The following is a 21926-nucleotide window of genomic DNA, read 5'->3' on the forward strand; positions in this document are numbered from 1 at the left end:
AAGCAACTGTAAACGCTTTGAAGAATGCATGTCCAGGAAATTCAACCTTTTCAGAAAATTATCGAATTTCAGTGATTTCGTTGATTTCGATTTTATGGGTAATTTTTTGGCGAGGAATTACGAAAAGGTAAAGCGTTTGGCGTTGGAAAAATATAGATTGGTGACACATAAGGAGAGGGTGATGATTAATTTGGATTCAGATGGGGAGGATTCAAATGATTCTGGGGTTGTGGAGGTTATTTAGAGATGAAGGTTGTTGAAATTAGGGTTCAACTGCACGTGCCTCTTTCTTTTTCCTTTTTTTTTTTTTTTTAATTCAACAATTACACGCGTGACTTTTTAAATTTCTAAAATTCAAAAAATACACATGTGGCATCCTATCCACTGCCACGTGTGCGTTGACTTGGTCAAAATTAGGGGAAAAGATGAAAATTGCAAAGGGGCTAATCCTTAGGGGGCCAAATTTTTCATTTTTTTTCTTCATAGGAGGCCAAAATCGCAATTTTTTGAAACTTGGGAGTGAAAAATGCACTTTAGTCTAAAATAAAGGACAACAATACAATATTTTGACCAATGTTAGACGACAATAGCATAATAAATATCTTATACATAATACAATAACACCAACACAACTACAACTTTAAAAATTAAAGGAAATCCTCTACTTCACTCTCACAATCAAAGCTCCATTGTTCTTCTCTTATCATCATGTTGACTACAATCTGCATATAATGCATATAGTAAGATGATACACAAAGAAGAAGTGAGTACATATTATATCATTTTAAAGGTACTACCTCCGTCCTTTATTATAAGACCCTTTTAGAAAAAACACGGGTTTTAAGAAAGTTGATTATTGTATTAAATTTGTTGACAAATGATATTTTTTTTTTCATGTTTACACTTCTAATAATTGAAATCACAGTTCATTATTTTCCTATATTAATTACCCACTACTACTTGAATAATGCACCAAATTAATTTATCTCATTGTATCCATAATTGAAAAGGAAGCGTGAATAACCATTCCTTTTTTTTTTCCTAAAAAAATAAATTGAAATCACTCTTTTTTTTCCCAAAATTTCAATTTTGAAGCTCCAGACTTAAAATTTTTAGGAATTATTTTCAAATTTTTGGCGCCATTTTTTTAAGAACATGGAGCATGAAACAAGAGTATATAAACATATAGAGAATTAAACATATTCTTCATGAAAGATTATAGTATATCATTATAAAGTCAGCTAGTGCATGAATGAGAGTTATACTATTTTGTTTTCCCACGTAAACTTATTGCTCTTCTTTTATCAAAAGAAAAAAGAATTTATTGCTTTTCAAAAAAATATGTAGAGTAAATAGGGGTAATTTTGTAAATAAATAATTAATGCACTTGAAAATATCAAAAGGTCTTATAAAAAGGGACACAATTTTTTTCTAAAAGGGTTCTATAATAAGGGACGAAGATAGTATAAAGTAAAAGCATATGAACACACACACACAACATCACAACAATCATGATAGTATAATATCATATGATATAATGATTACAAATGTCTTACTCAACATGCACTAATCCATATCAATATGCTACCAAACTAACTTATGAAAAATTTGATTAAGATGGCATCTTGTCTCACATGTGAAGTATAAATGTGGATTATACGTCTTCATTTAGTACACTCTCACTAATGTGATATCATTAAATGATTAGTTTACTTGTGTATAATATGGTATGACCTAACATAATATAGCCATTCTAGGTCATTTAGAATTTTCTCGTCAAACTTTCTAGGGTTAGGATCTTGCCCTAAATGCCTCACTATTTCACATCCACTTCATCAATTCAACATGGTTAGTCTCTTGATAAATATTTTGAATGACCATGATACATCAAATAACAAGTGCACACCATCCTTACCTCTACAAGCTAAGTCCCTAACAATCACAATATTCATTTATTACATCGTAATATTTCTTAGCCTTGGCCAATAGTCATCAACCATGTATCATGCTTGCATTATTCATCATAGGTCACTTGATATCTTTTTCACCTCGTTCATCCCGAGCAGACAATATAGACCAGGTATTATTCTATCCTTTCTAGACCTAAATCACACAATATCAAGTATAACTCTATCACGTAGTCTGATAAAATATATATTCAAACTTCCTCAAGATAACATTCTAAAATATCAATATCAATATCAATTAACTAGTCTCTTGATGTTTAAATAATACTTCTAAAATTCTTACATTGTATATCAAAGACTCAGGTTATACTTGTTAACTTATATTTATCAATCATATGCAAAAGAAAAGGTAACAACACTACATAATATTAACAATACACCTGTATGGATATTAGAGAGATGAGAAGGTCAGAGAAACATCTACAAAAGTGTTGGAGAAAACATAAGAGCAATAAAGTTATTATGAGAAAATAAAACTATAGATTTATTCATAACATATAATTATTTTTCAACTTACCTATGATTTAATGCAATGACACACGGGAAAAATACATCTCGGAACATCATCAGGATTCTTACATTTATCTTGTGGGCAATCAGAATCATAAAAACATAAAACATATGCTGTGATACACAATAAGAAAGAAAAAAAACTAGTTATTGAATAGGGATTAAGATTTGCCTCAAAGGAAAAAATAAAAAAGAATGATAGATGGCTTACTTTCGGTGTTGGCTACAACAAAAAATAGGAAAATAAATATGATCATAACATAAACAAGGTTAAGAACTTTAGTCATATTTTTTCTCTTTTGGATGTAACTATGTGAAATGTTTTTATTCACTTTATAGTCATATATATGTATATGTATATGTGTGTGTGTGTGTGTGAGAGAGAGAGTGTGTGTGTGTGTCTATGTATATATAATTATTATTAAATGTCTTTAAAATACATTGACGTGTATTGTTTGTTGTTTTGGTTGAGCCAACTGATTATATGACTTTATTGCATATCTTACATGACAATTAAATGTCTCTAAAGTACTTTGAAAATTTTTATTCTTTTTTTTACCTTTCATTGTTTTTTATTTCTTTTATATCCTTTGAATGACAATATTACCTTTAAACATCACTAAACTACATCGATCATTTTATCTCATCCAATCAATCATTTGATTATAGTAAAATTGACATATTAAACAAAAAGCTTGAAGGTAAAATAAATCATTACCTTTTTAATCATCTTTCATATTTTTATGTATGATTTATCCTTTCATGATAGATGGAGGAAAATCACAAATTATAAATAATAAGTTTTTTGGTTATAGTACATGGACACCCTTTATTTGTATACATCCGTTTGACACCCACCCATTCGATGTATAACCTTATAATTTATAAATATTTTGTTCGTATCGTATTTGGCCAAAAGAAACCACACACATGAGTTAGACACTACGTCTTTACCTAAAACGTCAAGACATTAAGTATATGTGTTCTCTTATTTATATGTTGTTCAACAACCAATATTTCATATAATGTGAGATTTCTAACATACACTTGATATACCAACAATCTGTCTCTCAAATGTGAGTCCATCCATTCATCTAGACATACTCTCCTCAAACGAAAGTTTTTTCATCCATACACTTCCCACCACTCTTGGCACCCACCACACAAACAGAACGTGCCACCTAGCCACCATTACCAAGAAGATTTTTAACAAAAGAATGGTCCCTTTAGCAACCATAAGCTTTGATATCATTTTCTTCATATCACCTTTTTTATTGTCATTTTATATATCTCTTTTATCTCATCACGTCCATCACATTTTTTTTATCACACTCATGTATATTATTATTTACATATGGATGTTGTATGTTAAATTTGAATCTAAATAATAAGAGTGAAACATTTATTTTCCTTTGCATTATCCAAATCTAACAAAACAATACGTCATAGAGTTTAGAGTCATTAGGAAGCCTACAATGAGTTGGATCATTACATTTATCTAAGAGAAACCCCAAAAATGAGTTTGACACTACATTTTCATTCAAAACCTTAAGATATTAGGTATATTGGACATTTCAGTTATATGTTGCTTAATATTTACTCTTGCATCAAATGTAAAAGGTTAACTCACACATGTCACATTAACTTCATCTCTATAAGTGTGAGAATCTTGGTGTCTATGATTTGATGAAATAGGCAAATAAGGTTGAAGACACAACCTGGTAAAAAAGATGGGTTTGTGACGCTTTTATAAAGGGGCGTTTTTACTCATTTCCTTCATGTATAGAGGGGCAATTTTAAGAGAAATCACACAAATTAATGAGATTGACACCACATTTTTATCCAAAATTTTTAGACACGTGTATATGAGTTATTTCACTTATATGTTATTCATCATCTACTCTTCCATCTATTGTAAAATTTTAACTCATATTAAACACATTAATTAACATCTCTCTCTCTCTCTCTCTCTCTCTCTCTCTCTCTCTCAAGTGCGATACTCTGTGTCCATAATTATGTGACATGCAACATAGTCAAATAAGGTCAAACGGAGGCACACCATGGTCAAAAATGTGGATTGATGTAATTTAATGGATTAAGGTTTTTATTCCTATCTTTCACGAGAATAGAGATAGAAAATTAGATAAATAAAGAAGATCATGAAAAATAAATTCGAGATTAAGAGATATGATAGTGGTAAAAAAAAATTGTGTGTTTTGTCCATGAGATTATAAAAAAATAGAGCGAGTTTCTGGTAATGTTATCGGTTTGTTGAAGAAGTTTGAGATATTTGGGTAATTAATTTACCAAAAAATTCAACTCAGTTAAAAAAATGCCACAACATTTAAAAATGTCCAATAAACATGTATTTTGTCAACTCAACATAACACATCAACATTATTCTATCGTGAAATTCCAACGAAGACCAAAATTGAAGGAAGTTGAAATAATGGAGATTGATTATAAAATATTGCATGAAAGCGAAAAACATCAAAAAACTTCAACTTAATATAAAAGTTTACAAACAACGTTGAAAAAACTAACAAAATAATTTATCAAAATGTTTAGAGTTTCAAGGGAGCCTGCAATGAGTTAGGTCATCACAAAGCAAACAACTGAGATTGACACCATATCATCACCCAAAACCTTAAAGCATTATGTATATTGATCATCTCACTTATATGTTTTTCAAGATCTACTTGCATCCAATTTGGAACTTTGAGTCACAATTGGCACTTTATCATCTCTCCCATAAGTGTGAGACTCTTGCGTATGAGGTCTGGTGACATAGCCAAATAAGTTCAACCGTAGGCACAACATGGTAAAAAATGTGAGTTGATAGTGGTTTGATGGATGGAGGTTTATGATCCTATCTTTCATAAAAAAAAAAAAGAGAAAGAAAATTAGAAAAAGAGAGAATATAAAAAAGAAATTTAAAGATGATAGAAATGACAAGGGAAAAACTGTGTTTTTTCATTGAAGTGTTAGGAATAGAGCGGATTCATGATAATTTTATGGGATAGTGGAAGGAGTTGAAAAAAATATCACATCATTTTAAAATGTCTTATAAACATGTAATTTGTTAATTCAACATAACACGTCTACATTTTTCTATGACTAGATCCCACCAAAGATCAAAAGTGAAGGTATCTAAAATAGTAGAGGTTTGATAAAAAATTTCTTTCATGAAAGTGAACATCTAAAAACTTATATTTAATATAATAAAATTAAACTAATGACATCCAAAAACTAAAAAAAATAGTTCATCATAGTGTTTTGAGTTTTGTGCAAGCCTATAATAGATTGATCATCACATTTGATCAAGAGAAATCCGACAAGTGAGATTGACACCACATCTTCACCTGAAACCTTAATACATTATGTATATTAGTCATCTCACATTCATGTTTCTCAATATATACTTTTGCTTTCAATGTAGAAGTTTAACTTACACATGACACATTAACATATCTCTATTATGTGTGAGACATTCTGTATTTCTGATCTGGTGAGAGATCCAAATAAGATCAGAGACACAACATGTTAAAAAATGTGGGTTGGTATCGGTTTTATAGAGAAATGTTGTTGTTTCTTTCTTTCATGAGAAAAGGAGAAAGTATATTAGAAAAATAGAAAAGACGAAAAAGGAATTTGAACATGAGAGAAATGATAAGGGAAGCAAATAAGGAGTGATTGTTTTTATTTGAGAGTATAAAGTATATAACGAGTTACTGATGATTTTATACATTTATTGAAGGAGTTAAGAATTAATGGATAATTATTTTACTAAGGTATTAGACTCATTAAAAAAATGTAACGACAATTTTCCCTAAAAAAAATGCAATGACAATTTAAAATGTCTAACAAACATTTTTTTTCTTCCTTATTTTGGCATTTCTATTGATTGACGTTGATTCCGATCTTTTATGGCTGAAAATAAAGTGGACCTTTTTCAGCAGGTCTTCTGAACCTTTTCTTTACTCGGCTCAAGTTCGGGGGTCCGAACGCCATTTATGTATTTTTTTTTTATCTCACATCTACATTTTTCTATTGTAAGATCTCATCGAAGATCAAAAGTGAATGAATCGGATATAACAGAGGTTGAATAATTTTTTGACATTTGAAAACTAAAATTAATTTAAGATAAAAAAATTAAACAAAACGACATTAAAAAATATAGAAATCAAATTATCATAATGTTGGGAGTTCTGTGAGAGTCTAAATTGAGTTGTATGATCACATTAGCCTAAGAGCAACCACACGAATGAGATTAATATCACATCTTCATCCAAAGTCTCAAGGAATTACGACGTGGATCATATGATTTATATGTTGCTCACATCTACTCTTGCATACAATGTGAAATTTTAACTTACACTTAACACATTAACATCTCTCCATTAAAGTCAGACTCTCCGTGTTCGTGATCCACCACCTAAAACACTCCCACTCCCCCAGAATGTTGAACCAAAATATCATACCACCGTTGGGCTTTCCGGAGGAGCGAACACTGATGTGGATCGACACATTGGAGAAAGGGCAACCACATGTGAAAACGAGACTACATTTTCATCCAAAATTTTAAGGCTTAAGTATGAGTTTTTTTCACTCTTTTGATGTTCAATTTACACTCTTTCATCTGATGTTGGACTTTCACTGACTTTCCCTACATCACAATATTATCTCCTTTAAGTTTGATGGAATTCTAGCCCGTGCTTGGCACGGGTGTCCATGCTAGTTATTATTAAATGTCTTTAAAATACATTGACGTGTATTGTTTGTTGTTTTGGTTGAGCCAACTGATTATATGACTTTATTGCAGATCTTACATGACAATTAAATGTCTCTAAAGTACTTTGAAAATTTTTATTCTTTTTTTTACCTTTCATTGTTTTTTATTTCTTTTATATCCTTTGAATGACAATATTACCTTTAAACATCTCTAAACTACATCGATCATTTTATCTCATCCAATCAATCATTTGATTATAGTAAAATTGTCATATTAAAAAAAAAAGCTTGAAGGTAAAAATAAATCATTACCTTTTTAATCATCTTTTATATTTTTATGTATGATTTATCCTTTCATGATAGATGGAGGAAAATCACAAAAATATAAATAATAAGTTTTTTGGGTTATAGTACATGGACACCCTTTATTTGTATACATCCGTTTGACACCCACCCATTCGATGTATAACCTTATAATTTATAAATATTTTGTTCGTATCGTATTTGGCCAAAAGAAACCACACACGTGAGTTAGACACCACGTCTTTACCTAAAACGTCAAGACATTAAGTATATGTGTTCTCTTATTTATATGTTGTTCAACAACCAATATTTCATATAATGTGAGATTTCTAACATACACTTGATATACCAACAATCTGTCTCTCAAATGCGAGTCCATCCATTCATCTAGACATACTCCCCTCAAACGAAAGTTGTTTCATCCATACACTTCCCACCACTCTTGGCACCCACCACACAAACAGGACGCGCCATTTAGCCACCATTACTAAGAAGACTTTTAACAAAAGAATGGTCCCTTTAGCAACCATAAGCTTTGATATCATTTTCTTCATATTACTTTTTTACTGTCATTTTATATATCTCTTTTATCTCACATTTTTATCTCTTTTACTGTCTATCACATTTTTTTTTATCACACTCATGTATATTATTATTTACATATGGATGTTGTATGTTAAATTTGAATCTAAATAATAAGAGTGAAACATTTATTTTCCTTTGTATTATCCAAATCAATCTTTATTTACTTACGTCGTTTATTCTATTTATACTTTTTTTTGGTACAAATCTATTTATACATGTTATTTGAGTTTTATTTTCCCTCACAATATTTATACTCCATGTTAAGCATTTTTTTATCATCATGACCAGGTCAAAATTTTCTAATTGAAGCTAGTGCTTGTTTGTGAGATTTAATAGAAAGCAAAATTATTAGTCTACACGTGTAGAAAAGAAGTCCATAAGTAAAAATGGTGTTCTTAATCATTGCTAGTGCTAGAATTCGGGAAGTAATTACATGAGCATGGTTCATTTTGTGTTAAATTTATGCCTCTTAGTATTGTCAAAATGAAGAATAAATACAAATAAAAGCAGGGTCGACACAAATTGCTATCTAGAAAGAGAGAAAAAATGGCTCAACTTGAACGCCCTCAGAGATATGTTGATGGTACAAAAAGTCCTGCTAGCATCCAAACCATGGAACAACTTCTTCGAGGTAATCCTTCCTCACCATTAACATTACCTAATAGTTCATGCTAGGTAACATTTTATATATGGTATGCTAGTACTTTGTAGTTACCAAGAAAATAGGCACAAACAATGTTATATCTAACCATGCAGGATAATGTTGTCAATGTAAATTATAAAGGAAGAATTTTCTATGTTTTACATAATCATTTTCTAACATCACTAGTGCTATTTCGTGCAAATGCATAGAAAAATAGTATTCTGATATCAAGTTCCTGTTTTGACATATAGCAGGAGAAGCTGCATCCGCATCAAAGCCAAAGCTGTCACCAAGCAAATCCTCCTCTTCCTCAAACTGTTCTTCCCCATCCTCTCCTTTCTTCCAGAGGTTGAAGCATCATGACTCAGAAGAAGACCATGGCCAGAATCAGAAGAAATCAGTTATCACCAAAGTAAAGGAGAAGGCCAAGAAGTTACGCCACACTCTCAGCAAGAAAAAACACGAGGATTGGACCGCTACTAGTCCCTCTGCGGGAGCAGGGTCAGAAGGTGATGGAGCAGAAGAAGATGCTGAATATCATGGAGCTCCGAGTAATAAAATAAATATATAATTGTCTTCTCTTAATTCTTTTTTATTTATATACATATAATTGTTGTCTCAAATTAATATTTCAGTGTATGAATCCGAGATGGCACCTGAAGGATACAAAGAAAATGTCAGGCAACATTCAAGAATGAGTCCAAGAAGCCCACAGACACATGTTCTGTCAAACAATGAGAAACTTGGATTAGAACAAGCTAGAGAAAAGACGCTGAGTCGTTCACTTTCGAGGAAAACAACACATCCAGCTGCAACTGCTGCTACTTCTACTACACTCTCTGGTCCAAGCAATATAATAACTAAACCCATAGCCGAGGAGAATATGTCACCGGCATATGCTGAAGGATCAGAAACAGCTCATTACATAACCTCGAAAGTTCATGGCCTCTCAGTTTCAAAACCTGGAGAGGGTCACATTTCATCACCAACAGCTGCAACAACTCATAAACTGTCGTCGTTGTCCCTTCGTACTTCACGTACCCCTCCCGCTAAGATACCTTCTCAAACAGGTCCAAGCACACCTCGCGCTTCATCAATTCGAATGGGAACTCCACCACGTTCACCACCCTCATCTGCTCCACCCGGTGCGAGCAATACTAGCCCCACCTCACAAATATGGGATAAGGGTGTTTCCGTGAAGGAATACTTGATGAACAAATTTGAGCCAGGTGAAGATGAGAAAGCTCTCTCAAAAGTGATATCTGAAGCAATGAGTCCTAGGAGAACTCCCGGTGATGTAGGCGTGATTGAGAAGGTGAGAGAAGCTGTAACATCTTTACTCCGAACTGAGGAACCAGAAAAACCCGCTGACACAGACACAACCACAACTACAACTACGCATACACCGTCCCAAGTCTCAGCATCCACCAGCACTACTCACGCACCATCTCAAATCCCTGTATCTTTCAACGCTCAAGAAGGTAATTTACCGCTATTCCATTTTGTATCATCTGATTTTTTTTCATATACATAAGTTTTGTCTCTACATAAGCCAATGTTTCATTTGATCGTTCTAAATATGCAGCTGTTGAGGTAGAAAACCATGACAGGATTCTTCAGGCAAATTGAAAGTCCCTATGATGCGTTTGCTGCATTTTTGTGAATGTATTCGGTTTCTGTTCAACCTTGTTGTATATGTACCCCATAATTCAGCTGAAAATATAGTTTCCCTTAAATTTGTAAAATTAAATTGTATCTAATAAGTTGTGTTCTTCGTGTAATGAACTGAAGGATGATGAATTGTATATTTGTATAATATTGCATATACTGGTATTTTTTTGCTACAAAATATTTTATAGTTGCTAATCACAATACTAAAATCATAAGTTAGAACCCTGATGTGATTTGAGTAACTTGGTTAGAGATTATAATATTATCTTCTTAATGCAAAAATTATCATGAAAATCAAATCCGACACATGTGATATACACAATGCGACAAATTATGATACATTTACATCAAAAGGTGCTAGTTCTGCTGTCACTTCAAGATTTTGGATTCAATTTCTTCTAAGCTCAAGCCTTTTGTCTCTGGGACAGAAGTTACAATGAACACAAGTGACACTAAAGCAATGGCTGCAAAAAGGAGAAAAAGGTTCTCTGCTCCTAGATACTCCTGCAGTGGAATTCAACACACATTATAAACTCCAACAGCAATCAGAAAGAGTTAAAAGTGATGAAGTTAATACTGTCTTCAATAAGAAAATAAAACTGGAAGTAAGGAATCTAAAACCTTCAATGGTGAGAATGCAAAGGTAACAACAGCATTGGCAGCAAAGTTGGTAAGAACAGCCATACTAATCCCCCGGCCTCTAGTGCGAAGTGGGAAGATTTCGGATACCATCAGCCAACTTATCGGCCCAAATGATATCTGCAATTCAAATGAAATTTGACATAAATTTACGGTAATACTTTAAGCCGTGGTTATCAATATCTTGCGATACATACGAGTTGTATACATACGAGTCGTATCTTGATTTGATATAAAGCTGGATCGATACGAATCCCTAGTGTGTATCTATTATGGACATGGATCTCATCTCGACCTCCAATTCATTGTGATGAATTCCTCCAATTCACCACAATGAATTCTGATTCGTTCTTATGAATCACTACCTAAAAAACATAGCATAACCAGCCACTTTTTTTTGTCAATTTTGTATAACCAACCACTTTTCTTTTTCATTTGATTTAATATTTGAGTCTTGACTATTTTGAGTTTCTTATATGATATATCAACTTATAATTTTGTTGTGTCACTTGTTTTTATTCAAAAATGTTATAATTTTATTGGTAATGTATCTTACGGTTCATAATAAGATTCGACTCACGGTTCAGAAAATAGCTCTTCCAATTAACAATTTAATCTCGGTTCGATAATCATACTTTAAGCTGCATCAACACTAAGGAAAGAAAAAGACAAAATGAGAGAGTAAAAAGGAGAGGGAAAAAACATGAAACAAAAGAGGAAAAGTGTGTGACTTGTTTTGGAGTTCCGTTTTGACTCTGAACATTGAATTCAACAAGAACAAGTACAGTGGTCATGAATGAACAAGATGACTCTGAAGTTGGCAAAAATGATAAACCTGTTCATGTTTATGCTGATGGAATTTACGATCTCTTTCACTTCGGCCATGCCCGTTCTCTTGAACAAAGCCAAGAAATCGTTTCCAAATACATCCTTGTTGGATGCTGCAGTGATGAGATCACACACAAGTAAAAGGGTAAAACTGTTATGAATGAGCAAGAACGCTATGAGTCCCTTCGTCACTGCAAGTGGGTTGATGAAGTTATTCCAGATGTGCCGTGGGTAATCAATCAGGAGTTCATTGACAAGCATAAAATTGACTATGTGGCACAAGATGCTCTTCCTTATGCTGATACAAGTGGAGCTGGAAAGGATGTATATGAATTTGTTAAGGCTATTGGAAAATTTAAGGAAACAAAGCGGACTTTTAGGAGTAAACATCCAAGACTTTTTTCGATCTCAAACCAAAAAGATTCAATGGTGGGTGACATAGGGGAGGTGGTAGGCTCTTCAAGGGAGTGGCATTTTGAGTGGAGACGGGATTTTTTTGATTGGGAGGAGCAACTCTTCGCAAATCTATTGGTAGATTTGGAAGGCATGACTTGGTCTCATGAGGAAGATAGGTGGAAGTGGGGTTTAGAGGAGTCGGGGATGTTTTCTGTTAAGTCAACATATGGGAAATTAGAGGGCCTTGTGTCGAGGGAAGAATTGTGGAGTGAGACGGATAAAAGCGTGTTTAGCAAAATATGGAAAAGTCCGGCACCTTCGAGGGTTGTGGCTTTCTCATTTGTGATAGAATTCCAACAAGGGTTAATCTTGCGGTAAGGAATGTCTTACCCATGGAGGCTTCTCGGTCATGCGCTTTATGTGAGAGGGTGGATGAATCGTCAATTCACCTCTTTCTTCATTGTGATGTAGCGGGAAGGGTGTGGCAAGGTATTATGCGGTAGGGGGAGAGGATTCTCTTAATTCTGCCTAACTTGTTCGCTCTTTGGGAGTGTTGGAGTGGTGGCGAGCAGAATAAGAGAATTCGTAAGGGCCTAAGACTTATTTGGCATGCAACGGTGTGGGTGTTGTGGATTGCGAGGAATAATAGAGTGTTTAATAGCCAGAACCCGGATGTGGATGACATCAAGGTCTTGTCGTGGCGATGGTCTTTGGATAGAATCTCTATGCCTCCGTGTATGTACTATGAATGGTGCTGGTGCCCAAGGGAATGTCTTTTGCGTCTGGTTTAACTATGTGGGGGCTGTTCGGTTCAAGGGAGATGGGGGCTGCTATTGGTTTCCAAATAGCAGCAGCTGTTTTTCGTTGCTGCTGTGTCCGCTGCTGAGGGGCATCAGCATTGCCTGCTGTTTTTTCATTTTTTGTTATGGGCTCTGGGTGTGTTTACGGGTGGTATAGAGAGGCCTTTGGGTCCTTTGGTTCGGTTGGGTGATTCTGTGACTAGTTTGAGCTATGGCTGTGTAATTTGGTGGTGATTTGACCGGATTACAGGCACATAACTTGCTTCTGTCACATTTTGTGGAGGTTCTAGCTTTTGCTTATGTATATGGGTTGGGTGTGCCGTCTATATGCGGCACCTATTGTTCTTTCCTTTTGTCCATTCCTCGCGTCTTGCGAGGGTGGCGCTTATAAAGTTTTCCAATTCAAAAAAAAAAGAAAAAAGGAAACAAAGCGGACTGAAGGAATTTCTACCTCTGATATCATAATGAGAATCATCAAAGATTATAACCAGTATGTAATGCGTAATCTGGATTGTGGTTATTCAAGAAAGGAGCTAGGTGTTAGCTATGTCAAGGAGAAAAGATTGAGGATGAACATGGGACTTAAAAAGTTGCGGGAGAGAGTCAAGAAACAGCAAGAGACGGTAGGAAAGAAGATAGGAACAGTGAGAAGAATTGCGGGGATGAACCGTACTGAATGGGTTGAAAATGCAGATCGATTAGTTGCTGGATTTCTCGAGATGTTTGAAGAAGGATACCACAAAATGGGAACGGCAATCAGAGACAGAATTCAAGAACAGCTGAAGGCACAACAGATAAAATCTCTTCTTTATGACGAGTGGGATGATAATGTTGACGATGAATTCTATGAAGATGAATCTGTAGAATACTACAGCGGCTAAAGGGAAAAATATGCTTGTTTATTTCCAGATTCTGAACCATTACCATAACCATGTCTTTGTGTAAAAGATTAGATATGTTTCGTATATGTAATGCAATATGGTTTGGATAAAAAAAAAAACACTAAGGAAAATGGTGAAATACTATTGTTAAATCAGAATTTTTCAATTATTGCTAGGCTCTCCGTTTTTGAGGAGTAGAGTGGTCTTTTAATCGGACTTCATGTCAACCCATATTCTACTGTCCAAATTCTATGGCAAAAATAATCAAATACTGCTGAAGAGGACTTTCATTTCTAATAGAATCTGACAAGAAATAGCAGCAAGGCCAATGACCAGAAAACCTTTACCTGGTAGCAACCAACATAAAGAAGTAACGCTGCAACAGCAACAATTGGTAGCCCTCCGAGAAATTTATAATAAGCAGAAAGGAGAACTAAAGATAAGGCCTACATAAATAAAAGAAAAGTGAATAAGCATTGCATCTGAAAATTTGAAGTGATGTAATAATCCGTAAGTTCAAATGCGATAGAAATCCTACAATGCCACTGACACCTCCAATCAGCAGAGGTCTTCTCCCCAAATCGTCCACTTTTAGGACAGCAACCGATGTCATTACTAACTATACAGGTTGATCAATCACAAAAACAACATCGTTAGTGTCACAAAGTAGTCGCTCTTCCTAGAAGTGAAAAATCTAAACAGGTATACCTTGAATAAGCCAATAACAACTGAAACTTTAGCCGCGTCAGCTGCAGCAGAAAATCCAGCACTCTAGATATATAACATATATACAATCTACAGTTAGCAAGATGGAAATGAGAAAATTTCATTGAAAATAAAGCAAAAGTGTATTTAACAATTAGGTACCTGAAGAATAGGACCAGCATAATACAGAACACTAGGTTGACCTGTTATCTATTGGAATTATGTGTCGAATCAGACAAACAGCAGAAATAGTTCTCCATATTTCCTTCAATATAACATGAGTAAAGTGGAAGTATTCAAACACAATTATGATGATTATTTAATAACTCATTGCACTGAAATGGAACAACCTGTTGAAATAATACTAGCCCCCCGCCAATTACGAATGCTTTCAGATTGGGACCCTGAAACACCTCTAAGAAACTCGCCTCGGATTCCTGATCTTCATAGGCAGACTTCAACGAGACAAGGCTCTCTTCTATCTGCTTCTCAGATTCTTTGTCACCAGGTGGCCGGCCCCTTAGTTTGCCCAGGGAAACAATTGCTTTTTCCTTCAAATCTTGAAAAGAACCTTTTCCTTGTACGGCATTGAGAAGCAACCACCGAGGAGATTCGGGGAGAGTCCACATTCCGAGTCCCATCAACACAGCAAGTGGAGCACTAAATCCATACATGAACCTCCATCCACCTACTGTACTAATCTGAAAGCTTCCCACAAAATAACCCAACTGCATGATAGTTCAGTCCCCAACTCAGTAAACTCTTTAGTTGATAAAAGATACATAAAAGAAAATAATGTAATATACCAGAATCCCCAAAACGATGAAGAGTTCTTTTAATGATACTAGAGTCCCACGGATTTGTGATGGACAAGTTTCTGCAATGTATAAAGGAGCTCCATGCATGGCCTGCAATTCATTTCACTCGTAAGATGGTACAGAGATACTCTATGGTTCGATATCACCAAAAAAATGTTATGGCTAAGAGTAGCCTACCAGACCTATACCAAGTCCATAAAGCAGCCTTCCTGCTAAGAGAACACCAAGTTCTGGTGCTGTGGCAGTGATTGCACTACCAAGTACATACAACAGGGCTGCACCAATAAGTTGCCGCTTCCTCCCTGGTGTTTTATCCAAATTAATACATTAAAATAAAAGCTTAATTTTGTACACTGTCGGTTTAAAAAGGTTTACACTGTCAGCAAATCACAACAAATCGTATGTGCGACTTAAGAAGTATGTATGATTGAAGGCAATTGTTTTTGATGATCTGAAGATTATGATTGATTAGCAATGTAAGAATATTTACACTGACGGTGTATATGAATTAGATACTTAAATAATAATAGTCTAAAGTAGTTCAGTTTCTGCCTTCTGGATAATGTAAATAAGAAAATCATTTACCAATGAAATCAGCAATTGCAAATGCTAGAAGTGAGCCAAGAAGAGCCCCATAGAGGGAACCACTGACCTATGTTTGACATTAGCAGTTAGATTATACTTATGCATAAAGATGATTATAACTTTTCCATAAACTGCAAGCAAGATGTTTTCCAACTAGGACACAAAAATCATACCACAAGACCAAGCTGAATGGAAGAAAGATTGGACCAAGCGACACCGCTAAGCTCAGGTGACTGTGAATTCAAATCAACGAAACGAAAAACAATTTATGTTACTGCTCTAACAGGAAAGAAATGCAATTGACAGACACTGATTGACAAGTTTTTACCTGCAGTGAAATTGTAGCACCGGATGTGGCACCAATATCATAACCAAACAGCAAGCCACCCAATGCAGGGAAAACAAACCTAAATTTTGAAACAGGTACACATAGACCAGGAGCTCATACATTTAAAAAATTTCAAAGCTCGATCATTAGGAATCATGATGTTCTGATTATTAAAGAAGATAAACTTAGCACAATCATTAAGTCATAATTCCCTGTATACCCTCACTCTAGAAGCAAAGTATTAGTTCCAAAATTAGAATGTGTTTGTGTTTGGTCAATGGTTAAATATTTTTAAGATACCACTCCAACAAAGAAAATGGGCAAGGTACTGCTTATAATGATTTGGACAGTTTGAGCTAGACTTTGAGATAATTTAAGCCCAGTACAGTCTCAATTCAAGGTGATGATCCTGATAAACCAATTACAGTAACCTCTCATTGTTTGGATAAACAACTTAATTGAGCACTTATAGCATAAACGCTTATCATATAAGTACTTATGTATAAGTTATTTTTACAACAAAATATAAAACAGAGTTAAACTATTTTCATATAAGTTATAAGTTGTTTCCATAATCTCTCGTTGCTCCCCCAAATAGTCTCACAACTCACAAGTGTTTATGCCAGGAGATAAGCTCAAATAAGTCAATCCAAACACACTCTTTAATAATTGAAGAATCTTATTCTTGCATCCTTTCAGTTTTGCACATGTTATGGAACTGATTATAATCTTAATTGAAATTCAGTCTAGTATCTTAATCTTCCATTATCTTTCACATTAGTATTCACTTTATTAAGTGTCTATGAAGCAAAAGCAAGTAGTAAAACATCATATACTTTAATACATTTATCCTACACACAAAACAGTTATCTAATTCAATGCCTCAGTAGAGAAAGAGTGACAGAAACATACGGAAGAATAACAGAAGACCAAGAAAATTTCTCTTGGTCGGAAGCAACAGACTCAGAATTGTTCCCAGCAGAATACTCCTGCGCTTGAACCTGTCCAGAAGATGGATAAACAAAATTAGACTAAAAACGAAGAAATTTTGATGAGTTTACCAGTTTCTGAGTACTTACTTGGAATCTACGTTTATGAGAGGAGTGAGAGGTAAGAAGTGGATAAGTGACACGTGTTGGCGACAAATGATTGTTTGTGGAAGAAGAAATGATGCGTGGATTGATATGAGAATTAGAGAACGAAGCTTTTGAATTCTTTACTCTTTGATGGTGAAGTGAGTTGAATAGAGAGAGTTTGAAACTGAAGAGTGCTGTTGATGATGCCATTTGTAAGTAATGTTTTGGTGAGTTTGTAGAATCAGGAGTGAGGAATCATGGCTGTTTATTATCTGTTGGTGAATCTTGACAAGTAAATACGCCACTGTGTGTGATGCAGGAAGCACAAACAAGATATTTGTCAAATTATTAACTTTTCAAGCGTCGCTTCAAGTCAATTTTTATTGGGTTAATATGTCTTTTTGGTAGTCCATTTCTTAAGAACTTCACGCTTAAACTATTTGGCTTTGAACAATTTTGGGATTGGTAACTTTCTTGGAAGTTTCGCGGAAAGAATGCGAGTTAAGACAAAATACGCTGAAAAAATTCGTGTTAATTTGTGGGGTTAGTTGCCAATACTGAAAGTCATCTGGAATGTTATAGAGGCACATTCATCCACATAATAAGTAGGTCAAATATCTCCAGTGATCCTTTAAGTTATATGTTTATAACAAGTTAGTCTTGTAAGTTTTTTTTGTTATCAATTGGTTCTTTTAAGTTTTTGTTGTCACAAATTGGTCCTTTTAAGATATAAAATTTTACACTACCACTCATTTTCTTAGCCAACTTCGTCAAAAAGTGTTTATGGACCATTTAACATTAAGATGAAAGTGTTTATGACATCAAACATGATTACTTACACACATTTTCTTCTTAATTTGAATTCAAGCTTAATTTTACAATAAATATATAATCAACGATATTATAAATTAAGTAATTAATCAATTTTGTTTCAAGTCAAGACTGAATAACACACTTTTGAACCCTAATTTTGAGAGTGATGAAATTGGACATACCAACTTAACATCAAACGTTCACATAAACACTTTTTAACTGAGTTTGAAGAAAATATAATAATGGTGCCGATATTTTATGACTTAAATGACCAATTTATAACAAAACTAAAAGCGTAAAGAACTATCTTGTTGTAATCATATAATATAAAGGACCGCATATGATATCTGATTTATTTTTTAAAAAAAAAGTTATTTCATTTTTTACAACAAAATTTTTATTAATGAATTTATATTATTTTTTGGATTTTTTAAAAAATTTAATAATAAAATCTGATGTGGCCCGCTAAAAAATAAAAAGCCAAGTCAGCGCCACATAGGTGAATTTGGTGAGTTGGACAGGGGAGGGGGGTTTTTCGATTTTTTTTTTTTTTACGAGGATGCAAATCAAATCGAAAATTCTATAGGGGCGAAAACAAAAAATGACATATATCACAGGGGTGAAAAGCACTATTAACCATAATATATATATATATATATAGGGGAGAGATATATTGACTCCAAGAGTAACTCTAAAGAGTTACTCCACATCCTCGCCCTCCATTTTATCAAAGTTTAATGGACTAGATTTAAATCTTACTAATAATCATGTGATCTCATCTACCTAATCATTCACACAATATTAATTACGATTGTTGTTTTTTTTAAATATTAATTACGATTATGATTTCCTTCTTTTGACTCAATAAATATTAATAATCATCCCCTAAAAAACATATTAATGATTAGGTGATGAGATTTTTTGTTCTAACTTTCTCCTTTTTCAATGTCTAACTTCCGACACTCGACTATTATCAGCAATTCACAAGTTAAATCATGTCTAAAAACATCTTCAACAAAGAAAAAAAATGTCTAACAAAATTAAATCTATGACAATTCAACTTCACGATTGAAATATACAAACCTCTAACTAAAATTTTAAAATCCAATGATCAATCAATACACTTGTCAAAAAGAATAAAATCAATAATAAGCATTTCTAAAAAGGATCTATGGATAATCCAAAAAAAAAACTATGGAAGCATCTACTCCTTCTAAATAATAAGGGGTATTAGGAAAAATATATGTAATTTGAATTGTGAATCTTGAAATAGTTGCAGAACATTTTTATTTTTTTAAAAAAAAAAAATTCAATGAACAAGACGAAGAAGAGAGGAGTTTGAAAAAAAAAATAGAGATTATGTTTTTTGTACCAATAATCAATTGTGTTTATAAAAAGGAAATATTGATCAAGTCAAAAGAAGAAAACCATAATTAATATTGTGAGAATTGTTAAAGTAAATGAGGTCACATGATTGGTAATAAGAATTAAATCTAGTCCATTAAATTTTAATAAAATGGAGGGTGAGGAACTCTTTAGAGTTACTCTTGGAGTCAATATATCCCTTCCCGTATATATATATATATATATATATATATATATATATATATATATATATATATATATATAAAAGAAAGTAAAGTGTAAGTGCATGTGTACTTGAAATATGTAGAGATGTAGATATTTAAATAATGATTAGTAAAAAGAAATTAAATCATGAACGCTTGCAACAAAAGTAGTAACAACCAAAACTAACAGAATTAATATCACTTGTTTCATGAATACAAATTTAACGTTGACACAACAACTAATAGTTGTTGCGTATATTTGGATATAAGATGCATGATTGTTACTAAAGCGTAACACTCCACATTCTCCTCCTTAATTATTCTCCATGAAAGGAAAAACCTTCAACAAATATTAAGAAACTGCATTAAAAAAACCAAAGAACAATGAATACGAAAATAAGGGGTTTTGAGACAAGTAATAAATGTCCTACAAAAGTTATGAACCAACAAAAACTCAAACCTTTTTTTGCGCTTCTTTTGAAAAGTTAACCTATTTACCACTTGCTTTGTCTTGTCTTGATTTCCACCGTTCCTTTTAAATCATTTCTAGTTACAAATCCATTTTTATGCGCCTATATTAGAAGAGATTGCAAATGTTGTTGTCTTATAACTTGTACCTTATTTAAGAAAGTGCATATCATTTTAAGAAATGGAGGACAAATCCAACTTGATAAAAAAGGGAACAAAACGATGTTCTACAAGGCTGCAAAAACATGCCCCAACATTTATTGAGATTAACGACCGACCCACTGACCCATTTGCTCCTTCTACGGATGCTTCAAGTTCAAAAGCAATTCCATTGTTATCACCACTTGTTTTATCTCCACAAGCATTATATGCAGAGATTACTGCACAAACTCAAATGTTACAAAATAATGGTAATATTGATAGTGGTGTTATTAAATTGATTTTTAGTTGGGTGTTTCCCACACGAGAGATGAAGCTAATTATAATTATGCTCTTCCTTGCTATTTGTTTTTAGTGAATTGTTAATTAATTGCAAATATCTTCAATTACATTGTTCATCGTTGATTATAGTTTTAAATTACTTGACCATTTAAAAGAAAAGATCAATCAAAAGCAACAAAATTGAAAATTTGGTGGTGAGAAAACTATCAGTAAAGGACTATTGCAATTAAAAATAATAAGTTAAATTTTATCAATGTAATAATTATTTCTTTGATTACAAAGTATTGTGAATATCGTTTGGTCATCAAACTTATACTTACAAAGTATTGTACTTGTTAAGGTTTTTCCTTTTCTACTCAATACAACCTTTTTTAGATAACAAATTTTTGTTTATACAAAACTATAATAACTCTAAACACAAGAGTATAAAATGGATAATAAATGAAAATATGATACACGGGGGTTACACAAATCAAAATAGTACATGTAATATTTTAGGGGTTCCAACGTATTTTGATGTCTAAAACAAGCATTAAAATGAGACCTTTATGTGAGAAAAAATTGAAGTAAAAAAATAGCCACAGGTAAGAGAAAGTTTGAATTGTGACCCTTTCTTAAAATTTGAAGGCACGCTTGATTAAAAAAAAAACTTAAAATAAAATTGAATTAAGTAAAGAGTTAGTTCAAAAAACTTCTCAACTTCATAATGTTTTTGTGTATTTAACAAGTAATTTAAACTTTCCCTTTAGATCAATCTCAATCTTACAGCTTGTATCATCTGAGCCTCATCGGACTTGCAAATCATAGTTTTTTTACACAAATGATCACTCATTCTAACTTTGAACTAGAAAGACTTTATGATGTTGAAAATGATAGTGATGGTGTTTGGGATTAGATATACAATTCAATATTGATGAGATTTATTTGTACAAACATGGTCAACAAGGTTGATCTACAAATCTGATATAGTGATTTGAAGTGGGTTTAATATTGAATAGATTTTGATAGATTTGTACTTAAAGAAGCGAGTTATATTTCAAACGTTATCTCTTGTTACAACTCAATGTGGATGAGATTGATTGATACAAACACACTCTAAAAGTTGATCATCAAGTATAATTCAAGAGTTGTAGTGTGTTTGTTTGTTTTCAAGAGATCAATGATTGATAT

General features: G+C 33.1%; 2 protein-coding genes and 2 long non-coding RNA genes across 7 annotated transcripts; 1 reads left to right on the plus strand and 3 right to left on the minus strand.

Moving 5' to 3' along the window:
* Nucleotides 1-520: 520 nt before the first annotated feature.
* Nucleotides 521-2864, minus strand: LOC25492537 (uncharacterized). Of its 2 annotated transcripts, none has more exons than XR_003011317.2 (3): nt 2689-2861; nt 2485-2591; nt 521-722 (listed from the first exon to the last, which is right to left on the minus strand). It is a non-coding gene; the product is annotated as an uncharacterized lncRNA (long non-coding RNA). The 2 variants fall into 2 exon arrangements; XR_003011318.2 differs by lacking the exon at nt 521-722 and adding an exon at nt 757-2103 and having other exon boundaries at nt 2689-2864.
* Nucleotides 2865-4908: 2044 nt separating this feature from the next.
* LOC112421395 (uncharacterized) lies at nt 4909-6170 on the minus strand. Its single transcript, XR_003011704.2, has 2 exons — nt 5930-6170; nt 4909-5346 (listed from the first exon to the last, which is right to left on the minus strand). It is a non-coding gene; the product is annotated as an uncharacterized lncRNA (long non-coding RNA).
* A 1503-nt stretch (nt 6171-7673) lies between these two features.
* On the plus strand, nt 7674-10627 carry LOC11414447 (mucin-5AC). 2 transcript variants are annotated; one of them, XM_024782437.2, is made up of 4 exons: nt 7674-8727; nt 8991-9290; nt 9375-10220; nt 10325-10627. In XM_024782437.2, exons 1-4 carry the CDS (start codon nt 8643-8645, stop codon nt 10366-10368), a joined length of 1275 nt encoding a protein of 424 aa, XP_024638205.1. In that variant the 5' UTR covers nt 7674-8642; the 3' UTR covers nt 10369-10627. The 2 variants fall into 2 exon arrangements, with proteins under 2 accessions (XP_024638205.1, XP_003606725.2); XM_003606677.4 differs by having other exon boundaries at nt 7678-8727; nt 8994-9290.
* LOC11414446 (D-xylose-proton symporter-like 3, chloroplastic) lies at nt 10623-17831 on the minus strand. 2 transcript variants are annotated; one of them, XM_003606676.4, is made up of 14 exons: nt 17470-17830; nt 17303-17391; nt 16391-16469; nt 16236-16295; nt 16063-16129; nt 15655-15779; nt 15466-15567; nt 15010-15387; nt 14822-14869; nt 14663-14725; nt 14493-14573; nt 14302-14400; nt 11032-11169; nt 10623-10914 (listed from the first exon to the last, which is right to left on the minus strand). In XM_003606676.4, exons 1-14 carry the CDS (start codon nt 17674-17676, stop codon nt 10780-10782), a joined length of 1671 nt encoding a protein of 556 aa, XP_003606724.3. In that variant the 5' UTR covers nt 17677-17830; the 3' UTR covers nt 10623-10779. The 2 variants fall into 2 exon arrangements, with proteins under 2 accessions (XP_003606724.3, XP_039689109.1); XM_039833175.1 differs by lacking the exons at nt 10623-10914; nt 11032-11169 and adding an exon at nt 11223-11414 and having other exon boundaries at nt 17470-17831.
* Nucleotides 17832-21926: the final 4095 nt, after the last annotated feature.

Source organism: Medicago truncatula, chromosome 4, assembly GCF_003473485.1.
Source record: "Medicago truncatula cultivar Jemalong A17 chromosome 4, MtrunA17r5.0-ANR, whole genome shotgun sequence".
Classification (NCBI taxonomy): domain Eukaryota; kingdom Viridiplantae; phylum Streptophyta; class Magnoliopsida; order Fabales; family Fabaceae; genus Medicago; species Medicago truncatula.

What these genes read in the sequence shown, in the direction of transcription:
- LOC11414447 (XM_024782437.2), top strand. Translation starts at nt 8,643, where the DNA reads ATGGCTCAACTTGAACGCCCTCAGAGATATGTTGATGGTACAAAAAGT. An exon ending in TGAATATCATGGAGCTCCGA is followed by an intron (nt 9,291 to 9,374) that starts GTAATAAAATAA and finishes TTAATATTTCAG; the next exon opens with TGTATGAATCCGAGATGGCA. An exon ending in ATCTTTCAACGCTCAAGAAG is followed by an intron (nt 10,221 to 10,324) that starts GTAATTTACCGC and finishes CTAAATATGCAG; the next exon opens with CTGTTGAGGTAGAAAACCAT.
- LOC11414446 (XM_003606676.4), bottom strand. Translation starts at nt 17,676, where the DNA reads ATGGCATCATCAACAGCACTCTTCAGTTTCAAACTCTCTCTATTCAAC. An exon ending in TGGTCTTCTGTTATTCTTCC is followed by an intron (nt 16,470 to 17,302) that starts GTATGTTTCTGT and finishes TTCAAAATTTAG; the next exon opens with GTTTGTTTTCCCTGCATTGG. An exon ending in ATGCTGGTCCTATTCTTCAG is followed by an intron (nt 14,726 to 14,821) that starts GTACCTAATTGT and finishes TTATATATCTAG; the next exon opens with AGTGCTGGATTTTCTGCTGC.